Genomic DNA, 11235 nt, shown 5'->3' with positions numbered 1-11235 from the left:
ACTATAGGCCTAGCTTGGTGTGTCATTGGTGACTTTTGACGCCCATTTTTGTTGAATGCCCATAGATCCTTGCCTCAACTGTTGTCCTGGCCATTCCTGTCTTATGAAAGCAGAATATATACATGGAATTAGAAGATAATGCAGCAATCATAAGGTGCAGTTACAGAATTAAGATTAAACTAGCATAAGACTGTTTTTTCATCTGTTTATTTCAACAGAAATGCTTGCATATAATACAAAAGACATTAAGACATGAGTTTAAACTAAATAGATACCTTAAATAAAGTCGAGTATTTAAAATATGTAAAACGTAAAGGTTTTCCAAGTAAATACTGAACCAGATGTAGAATTATAATATGAATCTGTGAATTGAAGTCAATATTCTTTCTGATGCTTAATTATGAATACGGTAGTTAGACTATTGATCATTCAATATACTAGTGACTCATTTGAAGTGTTCATAAATAGTCTTATTTCGTTAAAAATTACGCCATTAAATTCAGGAAAAAAAATAAATCATTCCAATTAGTTCATACACTTGTTCATGACATCGAGACTTTTTCATAAAACGCAAACCAAGTACCCCCTAATTAGGCATGTTCGTACTCGAGTGCAACGTATGTATACCATCCGAGAACTCCCGAATGAGTCTTTAGGCGGGTGAGGTTCAGGAATTTGAACCTCGAAAAAACAATTTTCGGCTTTATTGTCAAAAAGGTACGTATATTCTTCCATACGATCGTAATTTGATACTAAATTTTTCACTGATATATTGGCTATATCAAGAGATATATGCCATTTTTTTCAGTTAATGTAAAAAACACATGGAGTAAGAACGCGGGACATCAAGCGCACCTGCTAATCGATTTGAAGATCCACTTAGCCCGTTTTACTAAGCGTTCTAATCATGTATTTGGGAATATGCTTTTTGATATTTTTTATTAGATTAGTAAATTGAACATGAAAATTCTATCACGTGAGCTAAATGTTAAAAAATACAGAACCATGCCTCTAGCACATGTTTTGCTAACCGGTCCGCCATTTGCAATTTTATGCGTCATCGACCCGCATGGCTTTCGCAGTGAAGGAGCGGATTGAGCGCTTGTGGTATACCAAACAGAATAGCATCTGGTTTCAGTATAACTGTACATCGTGGTACAATATGTCTCGTACCACACGATTGCCATTTGTGTAAATGTTTAAAATACAGCAATTCTGCATCATTTTCTCCATTGTTTTCTTGTGTTGTTGGGTTCACGTTATACAATATAGACGCTCTCATTGGACAAATTAGGTCACGTGACAAAGTTGTTGGTTTAGTTTTTCACAAAGCGCACCTGTCGACCTATGAAATACTACTGCCATGTGTATCCGGCCATGATTTTGTTCCGAATTGAGTTTTCATATGACAGTTCATTTGGCAAAAAATGGTGCAGTTAAATAATTTTCATGAATGTTTTTATTGCACTTGAGCAAACTGTTTTGTGATTATTTACTCTACAATTAATTAATGCTGTCTGTTGTTGTTAACCAAATTAAATTTCAAATACCACCTGCAACAGATTCTTAAGTTTGGGAGAAATCGTGTTAGAAATATTTGCTGCTGTTCATGAACTGCATTTCATTATTCTCCCACTGCCTTCTATTTGGAACTATTTCATTCACTGTTCCATATAGTGTTCCTTTTGAATATATAGACATCTTGCATTCCATGTAGTACATTTTTATGTCCACAGATTTAAAAGAAAAGAAACACTGTTTTTGTTTTTTATATGCATTTTTTTCATTTCTTAAATTTTTTTTTCAGAATCAGATGGCACAAAATGGAATAGACCAGGCCACTGAAGATAGACTTTTGGCAGACAACATGGAACCCAAAGAACCTAAACAAGAAAACCTTGAAAATCACCAAAAACTATTAGATTATGGAATTAATGCAAAAATCGCTGATGAAGTTCTGAACATTTATGAATCAGGTTTGTTTATGTTTTAATTATGAAATAAACTTAAACCAAATAAACCAGTACCCTTGCTTACAAATAGCTCCTCCATTTTCATAGAATGACCCTTCTCAAACTGTAACTTCCAGATCTTATTTGACCAATATTTTGATAAAATGAAAATACAATCTAATATGTAGAGTTGTAGGTGGTGACAACAGTATCACTAAATCCAGAATTTTGACAAAGGCAAAAAAAAAATAAGGCAAAAATATTGCATCTGTAGTTCATGTAAATTATACATTCAGATCATGTTTTCAAAGTGTTTTATGTGTCTAATATCTTATTCCACTCATGAGTTATAAATTCATTGAAAATGACCTGATATTACTGGAACAATTTCTGGATTCACACTTCTGTACTTGTTCATAGTTTAGTATTATTCTGGTCTATGAAATGCTAAGATTTGTTACACATGTAAAACACTGGATATATGGTAAAGCAGTGAAAAATAGCTGAAAAGTAAGTTCTGTTGAACATATTGCTGAACCAATTAATCTATTGAAGGAGATTTTGTAATCGATTGTCAAGATTTGGAGATTTGCAAACAGATTTTCTATTACAAGTTTATCATCTTGATAACAGCTATGAGAAATTAGCAACAAGTCCCAAATTTTTACTTTTATGAATGATTGCATTGTTAAATTAATGCAAGAAAAACAAATGACTTTAATAAATCTAATTTCAGGCAAGCTTAACCACAGTGAACTTGATGAAAGAGCGCTGGATGCTCTTAAAGAATTCAACCCAGATGATGGTGTTGCAGTTCTGAAACAGTTCAGTGAGACTTGTCTGGAACATGTCGCCAACAAAAGTGCATTTTTATGTGGTATGATGAAAACTTATCGCCAGAATAAAAAGCAAGGATCATCAGCAGCAACAGCAAAAGGACCAGATGAACAAAAATTAAAAGTAGGACTTATCATATTTGTTAACATTGGAACTGAAATTCCATTTTATAATCGCTAATATTTTAAGTTGTGCAGCTCTCTTCAGGCGATTACATTTATGCCATAGTTGCGTTACATGAAACCGAATTTATGACATAATGCTATTGTTCATTATTAGGGGTGGTAATGATGGTATAATATAGCGACCCAGCACTAATCATTTGTTTGATTTCTATTGGAATTCATTCTAACTTTGTTAACATTATCAGCATGGGATGACAGCTTGCTGGTTTGCACACATTGGCCCCGACTGACCCCCTGGGCTGATGGGCGGGGGCCAAAAAGGGTCAATTAAATTAACTGTAATATTTCAAAACTCGGTTTTTTGTTTCAACTACTACCTGAAATAAATACTCTTACTGTATCTTATTGTATTTTCTAGTACTGTTTAAATATCATTGTATACTTTGTGTCTTGATAAAGGAGCGGATTGCCTCAAAATTTAACATTTTCCATTGTCCACACTGTTTGAATTCCTTCTTGCCCCCTATAAACATTTCAAGTAATTTGTATCCATTAGACAAACCTTTGCAAGGATCCAGTGTTATCCGGAAAATTACTGTTTATATTACTTCTTTGACCCATATATATTTATGTATATATACTTGCTTTGGCAGAGAACAAATTAATGAATACCATGAAATTTGATACTGAAAGGAAAAAAGAATCAATTAGAAATTGCCTGGTATAATACAGGAAATTAAAGATGTTCTAGAATGTAATTGAAAGATCAGATTACTCTGGTATCTGGAAAATTTCACCCCTCTCAAAATTAAATGTCACTCATGCCCCAATTAGTATACAGTTCCGTTCCTAAGCTTTTCAGTATTGATTCCGCTCTGTAACTCCTGAAACTTATTTTGTGATATTAGGATATTTATTTCTAATCACTTGTGGTTCCTGCAGTGTTAAGCAGAACTTTTCATCATGGTTGTAGGTAGGAATGTTATAAAACTGCCAAATAGACAGGAATTTTTTTTGATTCTGCTTAAAAAGGAGCAATTGTCGAAAACAAAACTCATATATTGGTTTGATTTTTAGGAAATTTTGGCCAGGACGGGGTATTCATTAGATGTGACCACCGGACAAAGAAAGTATGGTGGACCCCCTCCTGGTTCTGAAGAAAATGCAACTCCACCTGGATCTGGGCATGAGGTGAGATTTAATTTTTGTTTGTTAAAGAAGATGGTTGGTGTTATTTACTCTCCTAATGTTTGGAGAACTACATAAATTTGTGTTTGAATTTGTAATGCTTCATTTAAACAATTTTAAAAAGATATAAGAATATTTTGAAGAATGCCGATTGGACATTTTCATTAATAATACAATTGCTGAAGTATTCAAAAATCAAAAGAAGCAATTGAATTGAATGGACTATTTATGTTTTATTTCAGATCTTTGTTGGAAAAATCCCTAAAGATGTCTTTGAAGACGAACTTATACCTCTGTTTGAAGAAAGTGGAAGAATATGGGACCTGCGTCTCATGATGGATCCAATGACTGGATTCAACAGGGGCTACTGCTTTGTGACATACTGTGAAAAAACCGGAGCTCAGGAAGCTGTCAACAAGGTGACCTTAATGAATTTAATATTTCTTATTTAGCAGAGTTGATTACATATTTTATCATTCCATGAAGTGTCTCCCGTTTTACTTGAGTTACCCCCATCACAGAAATGTGTCCCATTTTACTTGAGAACAACTGGTCCCTGTGTAAATAAAATAGTATGATGGGAGAACATTATTCCCTACCTTAAAGATGTGACAAAGAAATCTCCAACTGCAGGGTGATATTTTTGATTTTCTAACCAAACCAAGAATACAACCCATTGGAGATTTCTCGAACTGGTCAACTATAAGGGAAGATTCTATTTAATAGTCAATTCCTAGAAGTTTGAGTTCAAAAGATCAATGTTATAAATTCAATAATGCCAACTGTTTTTCTCTTGTAGCTTGACAACCATGCAATTAAAGAAGGAAAACACATCAAAGTGAACATTTCTGTTGCCAACCAGAGATTGTTTGTTGGTAGCATTCCTAAGAACAAGTCACGAGAGGAGATATTTGAGGAATTCTCAAGCAAAACTGGTATGGAACTTAAATGGCATGGTAGAATAGATGATAGTATGGCAGAGGTTTCCACTTTTTGTAACTCACCGATATTAAAATCAAAATTCAAAGAAGACTTAAAATAAAAAGAGAGGGGAGGGATGGTTAAGAACTCCTTTTCCCAATGCCTGGGCCAAGAAAACGGTATGTTAAAGATTCAAGTAAAAAAGAAACTGTGTTGCAGTATAAATGGTCCCTGTCTATTCCTGCTTTATTGGTCCTGACATTTTCCCTATTAAATTATAGTAGTTTTATCTTGTATATTCCGGAACCTGTGTATTCTTAAAACCATCAATGTTTTACTGACCACGGTTTAAGGATATTTCTAAAATCGGCCTGCTTAAACCGGCCATCAAGTTTTCTCACCTAGCAACAATTTAAACAAACACTTCAAAGACTTTCACCATTATCGATTATTCTGGGTAACAACCACATCACGATAGAAATGCCCACTGTTGTGATTTTCCTGTTATTTTACCACTACGGAAGTATTATCGTCACATATTGTAAATACTTTTCAAATATATTCTTGGAAAATAAAGCACACACATGCCTTTTGGTGTACAGTTATTGATACTGAGGACAACTCAGAATATATAAACATTTCACATGTTGCGTGTGCCTTGTGGGGTAGTGATAGAAACTGAGCTGACTTGCCCTCCTCGGGTGACAAGGAAAACAATTTGGTCAGTGACTAATAAGATGGTAAAATTCTTGTGGAAAAAATACTGACAATGCAGCATTACCAATTCATACACTGCAAGTTCTGACATGGACATAGCCAAGATATGTTCTTGCAGCTACATTAAAATCTGTTATTCTTGTTTGCAGTGAATGAAAAGATTGGTATTTCCGATCTGTATCGGACTTAAAAAAAACCTTGATCTGTATCAGACTTGAAAAACCTTATGCACTTGTAAATAAACCATCCAGATCATGAAATGGCAGTTTTCTTCTGTAGTAGTAGATAAATGAATAGCTAGTGTGTACATTTTCTTTGTTTTAAATTTAAGTAAAAACCCATTAATCAGATGTATTACTAATCTCTATAAATCAGACACTTGTACAAATCAGTCAAATAGTCTGGTCCCAGAGTCATCCAGTTTAGACAGGTTATACTGTATATGTAAAATATTTAAAAAACATTTTTTTTTTTCAGAGGGTCTCACAGATGTCATCATATACAGATCTGCTGAAAAGGAAAATCAAAAGAACCGAGGATTTGCCTTCCTGGAATTTGATTCTCATAAATCTGCCTCTCTTGCAAGGAGACGCCTAGCCTCTGGCAGGATCAAGGTGTGGGGGTCCGCCATTGTCGTAGACTGGGCCGATCCTATTGATGAACCAGATGATGAGACCATGGCGAAGGTGCGCTACACCAGCATGTTATTTGAGAGATTTGTACTGTTATGAGACCAGTATTACTATTGATGTCAAATTAATTGAAAACCATAATCACTTAATGGGTAAAATCTGTTGTCTAAAACCAACGGATAGTCGGTTAATAAACAAATCGGAACTTCCTCTTTATTAGTCCGGGGATACTATAGCCTAGGTTTCCTTCCTCGGAACTTTCTCTTTATACCGACCTGTGAAGTCCAAGAGTTATCAAATTGTTGAGCTACATCATTGAGATCTGCATCTGACCAGCAGTTGAAAGACTGCTTCATTTACATTTCAATATGTTTGTTACCAATTCTGTTAGAACATTTTGTTCCATATCTGATATATTGCCAATGCTAGCTCCATTCCTGTTGTCATTATCAAAGACATTTCTTGATTACTAGACGGTCATGTGATTTGCAACTAGGGACTTGTTTGTCAATTCACTGACTTTTGTTAGAGGAAATGTATTTAGCCATTAGAAGCTGGAATGGAAGAATATGTGTATTGTATTGTAAATGTTTCACAGATCTGGTATGAATGATCCTGTACAATCTTCAGGTTTACTGTCTAATGCAGCTAGCATCATAATTGCTTAGACTTATTTTTACATAAAAATTTTAAACAGAGGAATATTTAATTATGTTGTAGGTGAAAGTACTGTATGTAAGAAATATCTCCAGTGATGTCACAGAAGAACTACTCAAGGAAAGATTTGGTGAATTTGGCAAAATTGAACGTGTCAAAAAAATCAAGGATTACGGATTTATCCACTACGAGGAAAGAGAGGATGCCGTTACAGCTCAGGAAGCCATGAATGGCCAGGTAAGACAATGGTTTTTGAAAGAAAAGAGGGGGGGATCATTTAACAGATTGTCTAGAACAAAACAATATATTAGTTATATGAAGATCTGCTTAGTCAGATAAGATATTAAAAGCTGTTACTTATTTGAGACTTTCTCATGGTTGGATTGAACTGTTTGTCAGTTCCAGTTATGAAATAAACAAGAAAAGAATAATATGAAAATGTTTAATACTGTACTTGCAGAAATTTGGAAAGCTTGAAATAGAAGTGTCTATGGCCAAGCCACCCACAGAGAACAAGAAGAAGGAACACAGAAAGCGAGACCAAGAGAGAAGACATATGTTTATGGCCATGGGAAGAGGTGGCTATTACGGGTAAGGGAATCCTGCAATGTTAACCTCAGACAAGGAAAATCTAGCAAATATCAAATACAAAACAATCTTGTAATCTTTGCAATGGCTGACATGTGTAATCATCAAAGGTACAAATTTACCTGGACTAATAACTTGAGGGGCCGGGTGGAACATGCTTTTAGACTGTCTTAATTTTCTTTGCTGTAAGTATGTTTAACTTATTGAAGAAAAACCAAAATTGCATGAAAAATATGTCGGGGTTATTTCAGTAAAATATCTACCCAACAATAGGACTCCTAGTTTATCAAACAGGGACCATCCACACTCTTGGCAAAAAAATTCTCTTAATGGCAAAAGTTGCTAAAGTAGCTGTTCTTGAAGAAGAGGGAGAGCTAATTTGTCATCTCAGCATCAGTATTGGTTTTCTGATACCAACATTTTGTTGCATGTGTTGTAAGGCATATTAATATTTGGTATTCGGGTCCCTGCAGGGTTATACTATCCCCTCCCGGAGTTGAACTTGAAGAGTTTTTTTGGGGGACATGTTTTGGTCATTATTTGTTATTTATTGACAAACATTTGCAAGACAAGCTATGCTGTTCTACAACAGCTCTTGTTTTCTTTAGCAAATAAAAAAAAAATGTTTCAGCAAGGCATCTTCATCATTTGTAAGTTATTAACTATACGTGTACAGTATCTATCTAGCCGCAAAGAATATTTGTCTGCCAAAGTTGTTACATCTGTTGTGATTGTGCCCAAGTTAACTAGACACTTTTCAGAGCATTCCCCATCAAACAAACACTCAATTGAGAGACTTTTTTATGTTCTTCTCACATGCATGCAATGTGCCTAATCACGAAGTTTGATCACAAGATAATTAACTTACAATAACATCGTAATATTGTAAATTCAATTGGTAGGGTTAAAGAAAGGATAATGTATGTGCAGTCTAGATTGCTTCTTTGTTTAAAAGCAGTTCCGCACAAGTTACAAAAATGCTTAATTATAATTTCGCAATTAGCGATTATAATATGTAAATGCAATTGATAGAGTGTCATAGCACAGACAGCCATCAACGTGATTTAATTCAAACTGTACTATTAAATAGTCTGCATGTTCTCCAGCACCAACCATAGATATAGTTTCATTTATTTGTATTTTACTGGAGTATCCCATAGATATTCACCTGTATGAGTTAAATCACTTCTTTTGATGATTCCTGTTAAACAAACCCGGAGACCTTCAACAGGTTAGATATACGGCTTTGCAATTCTGATATAAAATCTATTATATGACAGGTATGATGACTACTGGGGTCCGCCAATGAGGCCACCCATGCACCCAAGGGGAGGAATGAGGCGTCCAGGTCCACCCATGCCTCCCAGGGGTTACGGTGAGTTTGAATTTCCATGCATTTCAAAGTTTAATCAGTGGATTAGCCTTGAAAATCTCTACAAAGGTTCTGAATTAAAAATAATAAACCAAGCCTTAACTAGACCAAATTATCATAACAACACTATGGAAAAGAAGCAAATTTAAGGTGTTGCTTTTCTGTCTCCACCCCCAAAAATTAGGAAGTTGTGTTTGCCCAGATTCTCAACAGAGAAGAATTAGTGACCTGCACATTACTACTTTGATTTCAACATTTAATAATGATTAATCCTAACTGAAGTCACAAACCTTTTACCATATCCTCTCGGATTCCTATAAACTTCCATGCTGAAGCAAAGCCTGATGTTTGCTGTTATGTTTTGTAGATTACTATGATGATTACTACGGCTATGATGACTTCTACGACTATGGCTACCAACAAGGCCCAAGAGGCGGACGTGGTAATCGTGGAGGTCAACCAGTAAGTTCCTTATCCACGCTGTATCTCGCATTTGGGAAAAGGAAAAATTTGAAAAATTGAGATTTGGTTAATTGCGTTTATGTTACTGTACAAAGAATAGTTAACTGGTTATAATGAATAATTGATTTTGAAAATTATGAAGTTTGACAATAAAATTCGAGATTTGGTTCATCATATATATTTATAAATATACAAAGAGCAAAGTTAACTGGTAGTATTGATCTTGAAACTTAAAATTTGCCAACAAATTAAATTAATATTTGAGAAAAAGATTTAAAACAAGTTAATAAGATTTACAAATTTATTTTAGACTTTTCAAACATTTGTATTGTGTTGAAATTGGGTAATATCTTCATTGTGTATACCATTACTTCGGTTACTTCTTTGTGAATTCATGCGATATTGATGATATTTTGAACCATTTTCCATTATATCTTCACGGATTCACAGGAGAAATAACATGGTTGCACTAGTGGAAATCTTGCCAGATTTATTGATTTTACATGTTTAAACTGCCTCTTCCATCCTGTCAAAGCAAACCTTTAATGTTGATATAAATACATGTATTGTTTGCCGCAGCCAATGCGAGGTCGAGGAGGCGGCCCCCCACGGGGTGGTGGTCCTAGAGGAGGCATGATTCCTCGGGGAGCAAGAGGAGCTATGCGAGGGCCTAGGGGGATGATGCGGGGTCGTGGTGGTGCTGGTGGACCCCCACAGCCTCCGTTTAGAGGAGGAAAAAGAAAAGCAGGAAATGAAATGGGACAATCGCAAACAAAACGTCGCAATACACAGGATAACTGGGGAGCCCAGCCTATCGCACAGCAGCCTCTTGATCAATCGGGTGGTTATGGTGGGGACTACAATGACACAGAATGGTACCAGGACTCATATGGGCAAAATTGGGGTTGAGCAGATAGCTTAGCAGCCACTAAATTATCTTAAGTTCTTGTTCAGTGGTGTAAAACTAGTGTGTTCAATACGATTGAATGAAATTGTTCAGGAAGTTCATATTGTCATGCAAAGTTCCCGAGATATTTGGATGAATTTGCAATTTACAATTGAACCCGGGTCGGTAGATCGTATCTGCCATCTGTGTGGACTCACATGCCTTGTTTCCCCATTCGTGGAGGTCTGACCAAAGAGTACCACGGAACTTGGCAGTCCATTCAATTCATTCAGACCGATGTTCGGGGCCAGGGATTAACCACATAAGTAGCTGGCATCCAGCATGCGGCAGCAGTTCATGATCACCACAGGAACATTTTTAATGATTAGAATTTTTAATTCATTCATTGTGGGAGTTGACATCAAAATGTGACCTTTTGTTTTGTAGACAATCGAATGTTTGAAATCTTTTGTTGTTGTCATTTTGTGTTCTTGGTCTGTGTCATTGTTGTCATCCTTCATCATCAATCATGAATAAAAGCGGACACTTTTATGTTTGAGAATTTTGTCTTTATTACACTAATGAACAAGGCACTCTGGAGTTTTAAACCTTTTCCTGCTGCATAATATCAATCTGTCATGCATCATGGCCGAGTTTCCTATTTATTTTGATTCCTTTGCTTTAAAGTCGTATGTGAAACTTTCAATTTCAGATTTCCATCTATATATATACATGTAGTGACACATCACAAGCAAAGAGTTGAAATTTTCATTTGGTTTTAAAGAGCCATTTTAGATTTATGATGGGACTATTCAAAGGCGTTTGTGGTGTTGTCCATCCGGTAGATCTAGATTTATGATATGAGTATTAAAAGGCGTTGGCTGTGTTGTCCGTCCGG

General features: G+C 35.4%; 1 protein-coding gene across 2 annotated transcripts; it reads left to right on the top strand.

Moving 5' to 3' along the window:
• The first annotated feature begins 599 nt into the window (after positions 1-599).
• On the top strand, positions 600-10889 carry LOC117327770 (heterogeneous nuclear ribonucleoprotein Q-like). 2 transcript variants are annotated; one of them, XM_033884934.1, is made up of 12 exons: positions 600-717; positions 1808-1976; positions 2689-2912; positions 3992-4105; positions 4345-4521; positions 4902-5037; positions 6218-6426; positions 7093-7266; positions 7490-7620; positions 8898-8992; positions 9357-9451; positions 10031-10889. In XM_033884934.1, the coding sequence occupies exons 2-12, from the start codon at positions 1814-1816 to the stop codon at positions 10358-10360; spliced, it is 1848 nt and encodes a 615-aa protein (XP_033740825.1). In that variant the 5' UTR covers positions 600-717; positions 1808-1813; the 3' UTR covers positions 10361-10889. The 2 variants fall into 2 exon arrangements, with proteins under 2 accessions (XP_033740825.1, XP_033740826.1); XM_033884935.1 differs by having other exon boundaries at positions 10021-10889.
• Positions 10890-11235: the final 346 nt, after the last annotated feature.

This window comes from Pecten maximus, chromosome 5, assembly GCF_902652985.1.
Source record: "Pecten maximus chromosome 5, xPecMax1.1, whole genome shotgun sequence".
NCBI classification, from domain to species: domain Eukaryota; kingdom Metazoa; phylum Mollusca; class Bivalvia; order Pectinida; family Pectinidae; genus Pecten; species Pecten maximus.
This window is presented reverse-complemented; position numbering and strand designations above follow the sequence as displayed.

Bases quoted from the DNA above. Each gene is read 5' to 3' on its own strand.
- LOC117327770 (XM_033884934.1), top strand. From the start codon at position 1,814: ATGGCACAAAATGGAATAGACCAGGCCACTGAAGATAGACTTTTGGCA. The intron at 1,977-2,688 runs GTTTGTTTATGT...ATCTAATTTCAG, and splicing joins TCTGAACATTTATGAATCAG to GCAAGCTTAACCACAGTGAA. The intron at 4,522-4,901 runs GTGACCTTAATG...TTTCTCTTGTAG, and splicing joins CTCAGGAAGCTGTCAACAAG to CTTGACAACCATGCAATTAA.